The sequence below is a fragment of the Varanus komodoensis genome, unplaced genomic scaffold (genome assembly GCF_004798865.1).
Source record: "Varanus komodoensis strain SLA01 unplaced genomic scaffold, ASM479886v1 scaffold55, whole genome shotgun sequence".
NCBI lineage: Eukaryota > Metazoa > Chordata > Lepidosauria > Squamata > Varanidae > Varanus > Varanus komodoensis.
This window is the reverse complement of record NW_025336157.1, coordinates 5,322,493-5,337,757: the sequence shown is the minus strand read 5'-3', so window position 1 is coordinate 5,337,757 and position 15,265 is coordinate 5,322,493. Positions and strand designations below refer to the sequence as shown.

At 50.2% G+C, this 15,265-nt stretch overlaps 2 protein-coding genes and 1 non-coding gene across 3 annotated transcripts in view; 1 reads left to right on the top strand and 2 right to left on the bottom strand.

Moving 5' to 3' along the window:
* The window catches only part of JTB (jumping translocation breakpoint), a 9,771-nt gene extending 9,088 nt beyond the window's left edge, over positions 1-683 (bottom strand). Inside the window, exon 1 of the mRNA XM_044448450.1 lies at positions 571-683. Within this exon, the coding sequence (XP_044304385.1) occupies positions 571-587 (17 nt within the window). The 5' untranslated portion in view covers positions 588-683. The remainder of the gene's footprint in view (positions 1-570) is intronic.
* Positions 684-730: 47 nt separating this feature from the next.
* On the top strand, positions 731-921 carry LOC123032739. Its single transcript, XR_006416537.1, has one exon. It is a non-coding gene; the product is annotated as a U2 spliceosomal RNA (small nuclear RNA).
* Positions 922-5,024: 4,103 nt separating this feature from the next.
* On the bottom strand, positions 5,025-15,189 carry RAB13 (RAB13, member RAS oncogene family). Its single transcript, XM_044448448.1, has 9 exons — positions 14,970-15,189; positions 12,251-12,407; positions 11,127-11,187; positions 10,197-10,257; positions 9,216-9,293; positions 7,784-7,873; positions 7,191-7,256; positions 6,286-6,336; positions 5,025-5,740 (listed from the first exon to the last, which is right to left on the bottom strand). The coding sequence occupies exons 2-9, from the start codon at positions 12,372-12,374 to the stop codon at positions 5,669-5,671; spliced, it is 603 nt and encodes a 200-aa protein (XP_044304383.1). The 5' UTR covers positions 12,375-12,407; positions 14,970-15,189; the 3' UTR covers positions 5,025-5,668.
* Between the last annotated feature and the right edge of the window lie 76 nt (positions 15,190-15,265).

Here is a 15,265-nt window from a genome sequence, read left to right as displayed (position 1 = left end):
ATAATAATAATAATAATAATAATAATAATAATAATAATAATAATAAATGGTTGCAACACTTAACCTCTCTTAGATACATTGTTCTTTTGATGTGCTGCACCTCAGCCAGGTTAATTGTGGGGAATTTCACACTGAATGACAGGAAATTTAAATTTAAATTAAAATGTGTCACAGCAAATATCTATGCAAGCTTCTCAAATATCAGAATTCAGTAGTCGAGCGTTTCTAAGGGAACACGAGGCCAGAAAAGATTTGTGCAACCACAACATACAAAAATTTTGTTTACAGTACCATGTTTCCTGCCCACCCTGCCTTTCCTAACAATGACACTTGCTGTACGCACATGTGCAAAACTGCAGCTCTGGTTTTGCCAGAAGGGAAACTCCTGGGACCTCTGCTGGCTGGTAGGGAGTTAGCCACGACAGAGAGGATGACGGGGAAAAATGGGATGGTTTATGCAAAACTCATGCCAACAGCCGTCCAAACCACAGGACAGAGAGTGGAGAAACTGACGAGATCAAGAGAATCCACAGTTTTTGACAGTAAATCACATTTCAGGAGGCTGCTTACCTGGAGAATGGCTGCATGGACGTTTTCGGGGCACATTCCGTGAAACAGACAACTGTTCTGATCCTGCTGAGGTGCTGAGACTCTTGTGGCCTTGATCTGTTCTTCCTTTCTTCAAAGGGCAGCAGGAAAGGAATCTATCCCGCTTCGTGCAGGCATCAGCATCGCTTCTCGGCCTTTTGGCTAAGATCAAGTGTAGTATCTGTTCTTATCAGTTTAATATCTGATACGTCCTCTATTTGAGGACTACATATTAAATGGATTTTTGAAATTGGGAGATGGAATAGGGGCTTGCTCCGTCCACTCCACGCATCGACCTGGTATTGCAGTGCCTCCAGGAACGGTGCACCTCCCTCCTGGGGAGAATATTACTGGTTTAAAGATAGATGAATCAAAAGTACCTGATCTATCCCTGAATGAGTGGTCCTGCTTGGGATAACAGCCAGCTACCTCAGCTCTTATCTGGTTTTGCATTCCTTGCCCATCTATTCTCTAGATCAATAGCTAACCAAGCTGTTTTCTGGATCTTCTTTTAGATTCTGTTCCTTTTCCAAGCTGCACTCTCAGATTCTGATCTTGCAAGACATAGAAGAGATCCCGACTTAAAATCCACTGTAGCTAGTTCCTTCTTCCGATTCTGTACTGCAAGAGACCTACCAAATGGGTTCTTTTGAATCGAGCTAAGTGGAGGGTCCCTCAGGTCAGTGAGATGGAGCAGGAGGGGCAGCAAGCTGGTAAGACCTGGAGAGAAGGCAGAAGGGAGAGTCTTGAACCCGCAGCAGTCCAATCCCAATGTGTACACCCCACGGTCCAGATTAACTGCATGGAAACAGCACGCGTGTTTAAGTCTGGACTGATGCAAGACATTTGGATCAGCAAGGCAAGGCACAGAAGATAGGAACAGAAGGCAGAGCGCAGCTCGGCCAGGGGGAAAATGGCCTCATAGTGCATTACTCATAGTGCATTACCCAACTAGAAGCCCCAGGGGACACCCCCCCCCCCCAAAAAAAACCAGGGCTGGAGCAGAAGAGCCGCCTCCGGCTTGTTCCCCTCCAACTAGCAGAAGAAGTCTCCGTACTGGATTGCCTGCAGCGATGGTCTCCCCCCAAACAGCCCCGGGGCACGTGCACAGGAGAGCACCCCCGGCAGAGATCTCGGGTTAGGGGCTGATGCTGGGGCCCCCTTCCCCGCCAGACATAGATCACTCATATGCTCCCCCCACAGACACTTGGATTCCCACGCTGCGGAAGGAAAAGGGAGCTCACACGGGGCTCGCCATCAGCTGAGCGCCCGATCCAAGCGAGGACCACGGGCGAAAAGCTTCTTCCGGGAAACTGCCTCCCTCCGGGCCTTACAGACCGGAAGGAACACGGAGAGCCGCTTCGGCGCCAAAATTGCAACCACCCTCGCCCGGATTGGCTGAGCCGACTTCAGACGCCTTAAGAGGAGCAGCGAGGGGGCGGGGAAGCGCTTGGCGTGCGCACGCGCAATGGCACGCTCTGCCCGTGCCTATCGTGTCATGGCGGCTGAAAAAAGGCTCCCGTGCCTTCGGGGCTTCGCTGACATGCTGGTCTAGGCGAGGAGTGGAAAGTCCCTTTCCGTTGCCTCCGGCTGAGGGCTGGGGGCTGGGGTGGGGGGGCAGAAGGTTGGCCAGACTTCCCCGCCTGGGATCCCTCCAAGGCTGCTGGGTTACAACTCCCCTCACCCCCAGCCCTGGCCAGTGATGGGAGTGGTAATCCAGCACCGGTGGACGGAAAGCTATGAAGAAATCTGAGTTTCACGCATCCCCATCAGCCGCTTCCCTCGGTTTGCATCCTTGGCCGGTCTGCAAGGAATGAGAAGCGGCAAGCCCCTGCCGTGCCCGAAACATTCAAAATGCGGCCCACCGAGACCAAAAATCGCATGGAGAAAGTCACTCACAGCACGTGTGAGCAAGGCTGGCCTTCGCCTGGGTTTGAGCTGTTCCCAGCTCCACCAGGATCCCGAATTCAAGATCACGCTGCCCCCAAATAGGCTGCATGACAGCAGGGATCATTTCTGGAGCTCTCTCTGTCCCGGTCAGGGATGGAAAACCCACAATGTGCAAGCCACCCCACCTAGAAAGGGAAAGCCATGACTCTGTGCATGGATGGTGTGGGGCGGTGTGCGCGTGCAGAGTCAAGACGGCCGCGCACCCCAGCAGATGCTGCCGTGCGCACATAAGCAAAGGCACACGGAAACACACGGTCACCCCGACGTCAGAAAAGCAGACTGGACTCCGGTTGCTTGGGAGGCAAGTGCGGTTTATTTAGAGAACACAGGCACCTGTGGATGCCCCACAGGGAACACCCTGGCGTGTGATTACAGCATCTTTTATAGCAACAGAATTTGCCACAACATTCCCTTTGCGCATGCGCAACTGACACACGGGCCCCTTCCTGAGACAGACACCTGATGCCTTTGGCCACGGAGGGCTCTCATGATGCGCTCATGACTCCTTGCAAAGGGCAGGGAACAGCTGGGAGTGCGGTTTTTCCTTTTAGGTCCCACAAGGGCTGGTCTGTTCCCTCCTCGGGTACGTCAGGGTGTCTTCCCCCGTACCCCACTGGCCAGCCCCGGGGAAACACAACCCTTGCTTGCCTTTGGGAGACGTGGCCCCATTCTGATGTCCACTCATTCCCAGGTTCTGGGTCTGGACGTACCGCCTCCCGCCTGCATCGCATTCGGTCAGAGTGCTTGGGTTCTAGCGAGCCGTATTCATGTGGGTATTGTACCTGAAGGCTGGGAAGGTTCGCCTACCCACTCGTACTTGGGGTGTAGCACCAGTTACACAGGGGTGGGGGGTCGGGACAGTGCCAGAGTCGAAAGGGTGATAAAAGGGAGAAGGGATAACACACCTCGGACAAGAGAAGCCCTCACAGTGGCTGTCGAGGCACACGGGGCATGTGATCCGGGGGTCTCGGGTCCCCCGGAAGAGCCTCTTTCCGCCCTTCGCCAGGATACTCCCTCCCTCCCCCAAGCGGCTGCCCCTCCGGATGGGGATTTGCAAGCCCCACCCACTGGGGGGGTTGTCACCCAGCCATCACAAGAACATTCCTCTGAGGACTTCCCCAGTTCTCACTTTCTGCCCTGGGCCTCAACAGCGCAGCCCGACGCCATGCTCAATCCCACCAGGCTGTTTTGAGGGTCCCTCCACCCCATTATCACTTAAGGCTTTAATTTTATTTATTCCATTTAGTTAGTGCACCTGCACTCCCCCGCCCCCATGGGCCAAAGGTTCACCGGGCGAGTTTACGCCCCAATTATCTTTTATTTTATTTTAACTTCTGCAAAGCTGAGGCTTTCCCCAGATGGTGCAAACCTCTTTTCTTGTGGGTGAGCAGTGCCTGTTTGGTTACATGAGGGTGGGCACGCAGAGAATGCGTTGGGAGAAGTTCCACCAAAAACGCAGCACCCAAAAGAACAGACTGTGAAATGTGCGACATGTGGCATTTCTTGGGTGCTGATAATTCCTGACTCGCCATTGAGGAATTATCTTTGGGTCCCCTTAGGCTGTGTCATGACACCCCCTCCCATTTTCACTTCTGCTTTCAAAGAGTTCTGTCAATGAGGGTTTAAAAAAAAACTTCAGGACACGGGAAATGGCATATTATTCTTAAAGCAACTAAAAGAAGAGGACGCTTTTCTCACTCACATATTTGTGCTATCTGGCTACACAAAACGGCAGGGAAGGGAACGCTCTTGCAGTGCTTGGATCTCAGTTCTGCAATGCAACCAGAAGGAGATACAGTGGATTAGCAGCTTTGTCTAGAAAAACCCTAGGAGGGGCCACCGAAAGGAGGCACCCGCAAAACAGGACCCAACGCTGGAGCCTTCAGTGTCCACCGGTGCCTTGGGGGGTCTTCTTCCCCCGTGCGCCAGGGAGGGAGCCATTTCCAAGGGGCATTACGGCCGAGGAGGAGAGAATAGCTCTGCCATTTCCACATGCTGCATCCCATGGTCTCCTATACATTTCCTCCTGCATGCCGGTTCGGCTTAGAAGAAAACTCTTTTTTTAGTTTGCTTGAGAAGCTCTGATCTGGAGGTATGTTGATTAATTCATTTAGTTTCCTTTGTCTCCTGGAAAATTTAAATAAACCCTTGCCATTACTTTTAAATTTGCATCTATAGCTAGAGGTAGATTTTGTGCAAATTGGGATCCTAGCCCTGAGCCTTTTAAGTGCCTAGCAACACTGAAGTCCAAATGCTTTGGCGCTCAGTCCCCATCAGCCCCAGCCAGCATGGCCAATGATCAGGAATGCTGGGAGTTGTATTCCAAGCTGTCCAGATGCCACCAGGTTGAAGAAAACTGTACTGAGAACAAACATGGACCAGCAGGAATTGGGAAGGGGGCAGCCCAATGGAACACCCCCACGTTTGAACATCACCCCAGCCCCCAGCTCACAGCTGCATTCCCGGCCCTTTTCAACCCAAAGAGATCACTGCAAATATTTAATACTGTCCAAAAGATTACAAAAAGGAAACCGAAGAGTGAGAGAGGCACATGTGAACGGGCTGATCTGTGCCCAGCTGGAGTGTTCCGCACAAGCACACCACCGAGAGACCCTCTTTCCCCTTCGGATCCTGGAGTGTTTCCGATGAGTAATATAGCACAGAGTCCCAGGGTAGTGTGTGAAGACGTTCCTGCGAGACAGGCTGGGTTAGGGAAGAGAAGGTCGAAATTCTGCAGTGCCCCGGAAAATTCCAGGGCTTCGGGGATCGCCCAGCGTGTTTGGCTCCACCGTGGCTTGGTCTCCGTGGCAAATCTCCCCCACGTCTTAACCCCACCCCCAACCAGTGTCTTCAGATCCCTCCCCGATCCCTCCTCGAATACCCTTGTCCCTTTCCTGCGATCCCTGCTTTCAATCCGTTAGGATTCCTCAGCGGAAAGAGCACAGGATCAGGAAGGAAAGCGGGAGTGGTCTTGGCCTCCAGCCGCCAGCAGTCCCTGGGGTCCAGCCCGACAGGACTTGCAGGTCTCCATCGAAAAAAAGAAGCCATGTTGGAGTGACGGGGACCATGGGTGTCGAGGCCTCTGGAGCGGTGGAGGGCAGCAAGCCCCTTGTCCCGAGCCGGCTGCAAACTACACCAAAGAACATTTACTGCTGGTTTTCTGCAGTTCTTTTGGGTCCAAAGATCCCTTGATCTGCTGAGCCTGAGAGGGAGGAAACATACAGGGAGTAGGAAATACGAGGGGCTTCCTAGAGGGAAGGCATATCATCATCATCATCAGATGGAAAGTATTTTGGGATGGCTTGGGCTGGAATAGACAATTATGATTCTGCAGCTACACCAAAGCCTTGCTTCTGGAGGAGATGAAAGGGGTTAGAGGGTTGTTGATAGCTACTAACACATGGCCCTGAATGTATGACTTCCCCTTGGTAGTTTGGCTATGGGGACCATGCTGCGAAGGGGACCATGTGTCAGTTGCTGGGGAACATGGGTGGGAGGGTGGATGCGGCAGACCTCCTTCTGCTGTCCTTGCAGTATCCACGTGTCCCTTCACAAGAGCTTCATCTTACAGTCCGCTTGCCTTTCAGAGCCAGTTCCGCTACTCCTGAGCAGAGCGGAGAGGGCCGGGCCTCAGGTCCTCCCTTTGGCTCTGTCCTCCTTCCTCAGGAAGGCTGGCTTCCCCTCCAGCCACCATCAGACCTCCGCCCACCCTGCCATAAGCCCCCTGAACACACACGCTGCTCTTACCGGCTTCCTGCCTGATTTCAGAAGGATGTCCCGGGCCAAGGTTCTGAAAGCCTGTAGCGGAGAAATGAGCCGGGAGGTTAGGCTGAGGGGCCCCAAGCCTCCACCACATGCACGTCATTGCCTCAGTGCTTTACAATCTTGCTTGAATTCACAACAGTCCTGTGAGGTAGACTATTATTCACATTTATTGTTAATTTTAATTTATTTTAATTTATTGTTATGTTTAATTTATTTTAATTTATTGTTATTTTTAATTTATTTTAATTTGTTTATTTAACAGAGGGAGGACTGTGGTACAGAGAAAAATAATCCTTCAAGATAAAGCAGGGGTTCACCAACCCGTAGTTCTTGGCCTCCTTTCCAACACCCCTCTACAAGTTCAGTTCAGACCTTGGGCAAAGTGGCCTGCATCCCGCCAAGTCAATTCAATATTTATTTGCATTAGCCATAGGCCTTGACGTATTAAATAAAATGTTAATAGACATAAATGTTAACATTAAAAGTTAATAATAAAAATAATGAGCGGAGTCATAATAAAAAAAAAGAGCGGAGCTGGCCGGTGCCAGAGGTCAGACTAGATGGCCCGGGAGACCCCTTCTGCCTCGCTCTGTTTCCGTGTTTCTATAATAAAACATAAAACGAAAGGAGATACTCCACCAAGAACTGAGAGGCCCGCTGGGTCAGGCCAAAGGGCTACGTCTCCCGGCACCCTGGTTCCAGCAAGGGCAACCCAGATGTCTCCTGCCATCAGTTCCATGTGCTCCGTTCCCTTGCCGGGCCAGGGGAGAGCGCCAAACCCCAGCCGAGTGTCCAGCAGGGCTGCCCCGGCGATGCTGGGAGCTGTGGACACCTCTGCAGGCCGCCCAGCTGAGGAAGGCTGCCCAGAGCACAACGCCGCCACTCACCTCCTCTACATTCAAGCTGGATTTGGCGCTGGTCTCGAAGAACCTGATCCCGTGCTCCTTGGACAGCTGTTGGGAGAACGCAGCACGGATTAGCACATTCCATATTGCGCTGTTTTCGGATTACTGTTTTATGCAGTGTGCTACAGTATTGTTGGGACCTGGCCAGGGAGCCGAATGGCTACTGCGGCAGGCTAGAAACCAAATAATAAATAAAGGTTAATATTGCTATGCTGACTGGAGTATATATTGGTTTGTTGTTCCCCTGCTCCATTCTATCGTGCATTTCCGTATTGGTATGGATAAGTGGCTGGTTTCTGCAGTGGGAACCAATGCAGACATTTAAAAGAAGTAGTCCCAAAGCAGGTCCTTCTACCTCACTAAGTCTCCTTCGCCAAAATCTAACGGCATCGTAAGTGATCCCACACGCCTCTCAAATGGGAAATGAACAACGCTTCCCATGCCGGCTGATGTAGAGCCAGCGGGACGCTTCACTCTCCACCCACCACACAGCCAGGACACCACCGTATCTGCCTGCACAACCTGTCTTTCTCTGCCCTCCCACCTGAGTTTGGCGTTTGTGCCGCATCCAGTACCTTCTCTGCTCGATCCCGGGGCACCTTGCGCTTGTTCTCCATGTCGCACTTGTTTCCTAGCAGGAGGCGCTGCACGCCAGCGGATGCGTTCTGGAGAAAGGGGTGCACGAGACAGGGAGAGAGGGGTCACTGAGCAGGCTGGGATGAGGGTGGGCTTCCTTGCAACCCGGGGCCGTACGACTTAAGCCTGGCTCCTCTGCAGAGGCTCCTCGAGAAATCCGGACCTGATTCTGACTCAGGTGAGGATGGGGAGGCCACAGCTACTGCGGTTTGGTGGGACAGCCTTGGATCGCCCTGTAAGCTATTCTGAAATGGTGTGAATGAAGCTACCGAAGGGAGAGAAGAGGGAGGAGGGACCCCCGTTGAGGCGTCAAATGAGGAGAGAAATGGAGCCGGGCCTGGGGTGCCTAGCAGAGAGAGTCGCCACCGGAAGACTTCCCTGGTGAATGATTACCCAGGACTGCAGGGCATGTGCTGCAAGAGGAGGGCTGTGCCGACTTCCCATTAGCTCGGCGACAGCCTCCTTTCCAGCAGTGCCAGCTGTGAGCTCTTTCCAGCATTGACACATTGCCTGTAACCCCGTGTGTGTCACATCTTTTTGGCACAGTGAATGTTAATTCCTTAGAATCGTGACTCAGAGGCTTGTGCTCAGTGAGGACACAAAGCAGCAGCCCAAGGGCAGCAGGCAGAGGGCTGCTGCTGCCGCCCAGCCGCTCTTCCATCCAGGGGTACGGACCATGGCCCAAAATGGCCTTCTGGGATTCCACAGGTGGACAAGCCCCTTCCTCCGGCTACTGGCCTTTCCCCCAGCTGCCCTTCCCTTTTGTGGTTTTTTGAGCTTTTGCACAGTTCCCCCCCCCCATCGTAAAAAGGCCGAAAGGCCCCGCCTAAGATCCAGTTAGTCCCTGGCATTGAGTTAAAGCAGGTTGACATTTTGGGCTTCGCTCTTCTGCCTCCGTTTCCCACCACCACTGGAACACTGCGCCCCCAAGAGCCTCTCCACCCACCGAAACCTGGTGCCAGGGGCTCGCAACTCAGAAATAAAGATCTGTGAGTCTGGGGATTTGTTTTGGGGACCAAACAGGAAAACTCATCCCATTTTATGGTCTTTCTAATGAAAAACCCACTTCTGCTTTCCACAAGCTGCCCCCACTGCAGCAGTCTTGCTAAGGCCTGGTCTTGCTAAGGCCTGGGGAGGGGGGCTGGGCAGGTGAGATGAAGATCCGAACTTATTTTCTTGCTATCAGAAAACACTCAAGAGTCAGGAATCCTGGTGGATCTGTTGCAAAGCGCCCAAAGCAGCTCTACTTTTGTCCCCTGCCCAAACAGCAGGTCAGGTAAGAAGGTGACTGAAGGGAAGGAAACATACCCGCCACCCCTCCAATCCATCCAGCCCCACTCCCCACACTTGTCCTCTTTGATGCTCACTCACCTCTTTGATGCTCTTCATCCAATTCTGGATATTCTCGAAGGACTTTTCATCTGTGATATCATATACAAGGATAATCCCCTGGAAGAGAAGCGGGTGTTAACCTGTTCGAGGGCGACGGACCTCCCCTCCCTGCTGTTCCTCTACCTCTTATCAGAAATCAACCATGCAGCTCTGCCTCCCCGGCACCTCTTGGCTGCACTGCCCTCCCACAGCTGGGAGCATCTGGCGTATTTGGGACAGCCGCTGGCACATCAAAAGCTTGGAGTTCACCAAAAATGCAAAGCTTTTTCCGCATTAGAGGACACACAGAATGAAAGGAGGCACACAAGAGTCTGCCGGCATCTGCTTGTTTTGGTCACGTCTTATCACGTGCCAAGCACAGGGCGGCTGCTTGTTATTTCTGCTTTCAAAGGAGAAAAGCAAGCTTCCAGTCCTTCTTGTGCAGAGAAAAGCCGGAAGCAGATAGAATTGGCACAGTCCAAAAAGAGTCTGGGAGCTATTTCTGGATATGAGAAGACATTCTGATATTAATCCTTGGCCAGAAGGCAGTGATTTCACACTATGTCTTTCATATCTTTTCAAATAATTATCTGAAATAAAAGGGAATGTGTGTTTCTGTGTCTGCAGACACAGCGCTGACTAGAGACTTGAACCTTGTTCAGGTTCTGGAATCCCACTGTCCATATCACATCACAGAAGTTGGATATTGCTTTTTTGTTTTGCTTTTTTGTTTTTTAAGCACATAAAATAGCCCTTAAGGCTGCCCGGTCACTTTTCTCAATTTGCTTTGTACTGCCAAACATCCTTCAACGGAGAGCTTCTTCTTGCTGGCCAGCCCTGCTGCTTCTCGTGCTTTTAGGCACGGGTCGGGGCCCCTCGCTGAGCTAGAGAGAGCCCATGGGTGCCAACACCACACCCACAGAAGGACAGTCTATCCTGGCCGAGAGGAAAGTGGTCCAGGAGCGGGGACAAATTCCGTACCATGGCTCCTCGGTAATAGGCCGTGGTGATGGTCTTGAAGCGTTCCTGGCCCGCTGTGTCCCTGAAAGAGACATCGGTCTCAAATCACTATGAGGAGCATTACCTGGAATCTCTTGACTGCAAAAGCCGTCCTATTCCTACGCCCCACTGATTTTATGTGATTAAAACAAACACATACACTCACAGACATATAAGATGAACTCCACTAGAGCAGGCCAGAGTTGCTTCTAGTCTAGCTGCTAGCGTGCCACAGAAGCCGACCACCACCAACTGCTACTCAAAGATAGACTGCTCCTGACTCTGGAGACTCAGGAGGTTCCATGTTGCTGTTGTCCTGCATCGACAACAGATCGTTTCCATGGAATGAGTCCTCACAGAATTATGAGAAACAGAGGAAAAGGGTTCCTTAGCCAACTTCTCTGCGTTATGCATACTTCTGAAGAGTCCTTTTGCAGTAGTGTAGGACTTCAGGTGTGGAGGCCGAACCCTTGTCTCTGCCCACCAATTGCTTGCTGGTTTGCCAGCTGTTGTGCATTTCACTCACCATTCTAAAAGGAAGCCACGCCACTCCCTGGCTTATTTAATGCCAGGTAAAACTTTTGGTTCAAATATGGGGTTTTGTGCCCCTGCCTTTCGCCTTCAGTCCCCACCCTCCACTAGAATGTGGTCCGGTCCCTGAGAGCTGCTCCAAAATTAAATTTGGCCCCCGGGCTGCAGAACATTCTGCATGCCTGCCCCCACCACTCACCCGGCCATTTCCCGACCACTGCCCTGAATTAATGGGATTCTTCGACGGATTCCACAAGCACCTCTTTGTTCAAATCCCTCCAACCTGTCACTTCCATGTTGTCAAAACACAGTTTGCTGGGGCACCACCATGACTATTTTTGCTCTTGCTGCTCCTGCTAACCCTGCCCCGAAAACACGTACCAAACTTGCAGCTTGATCCTCTTGCCCTCAATTTCCACTGTCCGAATCTTAAAGTCAATCCCTGCATGGAGGAACAGGCGGTCCGTAATGGAGTAATTCCACATGCACAGCATCAAGCCTTTCTTGTTCAGCTTTAATTCATCCAGAATAACTAGCTACTCCTTGTTCTACACCCATCACTGTGCACACACATACACAGATTAGCAGCACATCCCATGTCTCTCTGGAAAGAAAACTGTCCTACATTTCCCAGCATCCCCCAGTGAGCCCTGCAGGATGAGGGATGCTGGGAGTTGTGTGCCTTTTTTCTGCCTAAACACACAGCAAGCTTAGAAGAGTCCTGCTGGGGTAGACCCAGAGTCCTTTAAACCCAGTGTTGTCTTCACACAGTAGCCGACCAGTTGCCCAGGGCAGACCCACAAACAGGACATGAGTGCAACACCACCCCACCCATGTTCCCCAGCAAGTGATGTACTTAGGCAGGCTGCTTATAATATGGAGATGGCATATAGCCATCAGGACTGGTAGCCATAGATAGCCTTTCCCCCCAGGGATGTATCCAGTCGCCTTTTCAAGCTGTACAAATTGGTGGCCGTTGCGACATCTCAGGGAAGTAAGTTCCAGATCAAATTTGCACTGTTTGAAGTAGCCCTTTCTTTTACCCTCCCAAATCTCCCACCATGAAGCTCCCACCAAGCTTCATAGGATGTTCCCCTCGACCTCTAGATTTGTGGGAGAGGGAGAAAATGGGGTCCCTCTCCACTTTTCCCACACCAGACATCGTGATGTAAACTTCAATCACATCTCCCCTTCCTCGGGAAGCTAAACAGCCCCAGACATTACCCCTTTCCTGATAAGGGGAGTGGCTTCAGCCCCTTCCTCTTTCTGATTCTTGATCCCTTGTCCCTGAAACACATATTTGTCCTTAAGGTGTTGCCATAAGATCCTTTGTGGGTGCTGATCATCTTGATTCCTGCCACGCAATGCCGATGGAAGGGCTTGCGTGGCAGGGGCACTTGGAGCCCCAAAGGTAAAGATGCCTGGAGGCTGACACAGCGACCCCCATCCGAGGAAGCGTCTGTCCTAACCCACATTTGCCGGCACTCCAGAGCCCTCGTTCTCACCAATGGTGCTGATGTACGTGCCGCTGAAGTTGTCCTCCGCAAAGCGGATGATCAGGCAAGTCTTGCCGACGCCACTGTCTCCGATCAGCAACAGTTTGAAGAGGTGATCGTAAGACTTGGCCATGTCCTTTTGTGGACGGCGCCTGGGGAATTGTTCCTGGGAGGAAAAGAAGAAAACACGAGAGGAAAAGGACAAGGAAAAAGAATCTCAAACTTGCAGGATGAAAACTTGCAGCTGACTCCTCCTCCTCCAGTCCAGCAGCTCTTTTCCCCCTCTTCTTCCTTCTTCTTTGCAGTCCAAACCACTCCCTTGATCCTGTTTGCTGGAGCGGGCGGGCGGCCAGGGGCGGGGGGGGGGGGCACTGGTTAACGGAGCAGGCCTTCAAAATCTGAGCTTAAGCTGACTCAACCCAGGCTGGGAGGGACTTGGTATTCAATGGCCAAGTCATTAAAAAAAAAAAAAATCTGGGACTTTTCATTCATTTGTAGGAAGGAGGGGTTTTTTTAGCTCTCTAGAAAGAAAGCCAAAGAAGAAAAGAGCAGGCTGTAGAACATGTGCAGAGTATCTTCCCTGCAATTGGTTCAAACAATGACACTGCTACACACAACTGTAGCAACACGTGGGTGGCCCTGGATCTGGATCTGGATCTGGATCCGGATCTGGCCTGGAGAGACGATCCTCCAGTTTTCTTCTTTCCACCCTATCCGTTCTTCCTCTTGTGTCGTATCTTTTAGATTGTCAGTCAGAAGGCAGACAAAATCATAAAACCGAAATGCATAAGCTGCTCTCTTTAAACAGGATATACATGCACCATGTTGACTCCTTTCATTTACGTCTTTACTCGTATAATGCAAAGTTAACATGCAATAATTCCTTGCTGCAAAATTAATTATTATTAGTTATTAAACGACTTAACTATACCCGGTTTTTACTCCCTGCTTGGCCCTGATACTTGCCAGACCCTGTCTTTCAGCCTAGCCCGCCACAGAGGGATGGAGTGAGGGTACAGTGGTGAAGGGAGGATTATATAAACTGTCCTGGGTTCCTTGTAGGAAAAAAGGCAGGATTATAAAAATGATTAATAAATATGAATAATATCTTGAAGCGGCGGTTGCTAGCTGAACTGGCTGAAGCTGAAGTCTCAGTCCTGCCGCCATCAGAAGAAAGTTTGGGGGACACAAAAGAAGGCCTTTTTTCTTTTGCAACTGAATGCAACTGAATAAACTAACAGCACCAAATATTTAAAATGTCAGCAGCAAGCAAGCAAAAGGAGACCAGGGTATTCAGTCCTTTAAAAGTCTTACAGTATCTGGAGCAGCAAAGGTTACCCAAACTTGCTCCAAGGAGTCCTAAATGCTGACAGTATTGCTTAATTGTTATTAATAGGGGCTGCAATGTTTAATAGATTGATTGGTTAGATGAGCATTTATTCTATTACATTTATTTCCCAACTTTGCTCCAAGGAGCCTGAGCTGGCACAATGGTTTCTCTCGCTAACCTATTGCCACTTTATTTATTTATACATTTTTATTTTCACAACAATCTGGCAAAGTAGGCCCAACAGAGAGATGGAATTTGAATACAGGTCCCCAAGCAAGGCCTGTGGCAGAGGAGAGTCTTCCCCCATTCAAAGTATTTTTACATTGTTTTGTAGGCCACCATGACATGGTTTTTGGTAGACAAGCGGGGCATAAACCAACTATAATTTTTTAAAAGATTGCAGCCATAATTAAATGTTTAAGACTTTCTTAATACAATTTCTTATACAAACTGGTGTCAGCAAGCAGCACTCAAGAAGATGCTGTCCCTCATCTCTCTTTTCTACCTGTGGTGGATTCTTCTAAGAAAGCTTCTGCTTCTACACATGGGTGCCTTGTATAAAAACAAAGTGTCTAGATTAGCTTAGCAGAAATTTGCCCCTTTGCCAATTTAATGGAAAGGCTGATCAGCGGTTCAGCTCAAATTCCTAAGTCATTCACTCTGCCCAATCATCCCAATTAATTAGCTTTTCGATTAAATTGGCAGATGAATTTAAAAATCTTATTTTTGTTGAACCAAACCAGATGCTTTCTTTGTTTTGATAATAATTATTATGTAACCTTATGACAAGAAATTATCATCATTATGTAATCTTATGACCAGAAAGTATTAAAACTTTTATGTAATGGATAAGAAATATTGGTCAATAATACCAGAACAGGCTCTTTTAGCAACCGTAAAAGCAATTATTTTGATGAGTGAAACCTATCAGTATTAGTATTGGCATTCATAAACAAACTGCGGTAGGGACGGGTGCAACCTGAGTGGGCCATTTAGACTGGGGTGGGCAATGTTTGCAAAACAACTCTTGACCCTTTTGGACTATTATTCCTGCAAAGCTGCGTTTTGTATCTGGGGCAGCTTTCGCTGAATAGGGCTGCATCTGCTGAAAGTGTTTCTGGCTACCAACACCACCACAGTTAAGAGATGGGGTCAAGCTGTGCTGTAGAGAATTCAGGGGGGACGGAAAATCAGAGTTGTTAACTCCATTGCTCAAGGCAGATATCTCAGGTACAACCCTGTGAGGTAGGCTAGGCCGAGAGCAAGTGCCTGGCTTAGGGCTACCCAGGTCTCCATCTAACTCCAGTCATTATATCACATAATATGATATATTATATCACAGTGGACAGCATTGATAGCAACCTGGACTAGCTACATCTCTTTCTTGGCCTTACCTACCTCACAGGGTTGTTGGAAGGACAAGTGAGGTCACAGGCATGAACACCACCTGAAAATCCTTGGCAAAAAAGCAGGATATAAATCAAACAACAGAGAAGTCGAGGGAGAAGCATCTTGTCCCGCTTTCATCCCTGCCTCTTTTTGTTTGTTTGCGGTTTTTTGTTTTAACAAGGCCCTCTCAAAATGGCGGCCAAAGGCCGGAGACGCGGACCTTCCCAAGATGTCGGCTCGGGGCCGCCTGTGCACGGCGAAGCGACCCTCACATCATGGCGGCGCCCCCGCGATGTCCTACCTAA

Coding starts and splice junctions, on each gene's coding strand:
- RAB13 (XM_044448448.1), bottom strand. CDS start 12,374: ATGGCCAAGTCTTACGATCACCTCTTCAAACTGTTGCTGATCGGAGAC. Junction 7,874..9,215: donor GGATGAAGAGCATCAAAGAG/GTGAGTGAGCAT, acceptor CCCTTTCTCCAG/AACGCATCCGCTGGCGTGCA. Junction 5,741..6,285: donor TGAAATCAGGCAGGAAGCCG/GTAAGAGCAGCG, acceptor CCTCCCTCTCAG/GCTCAGCAGATCAAGGGATC.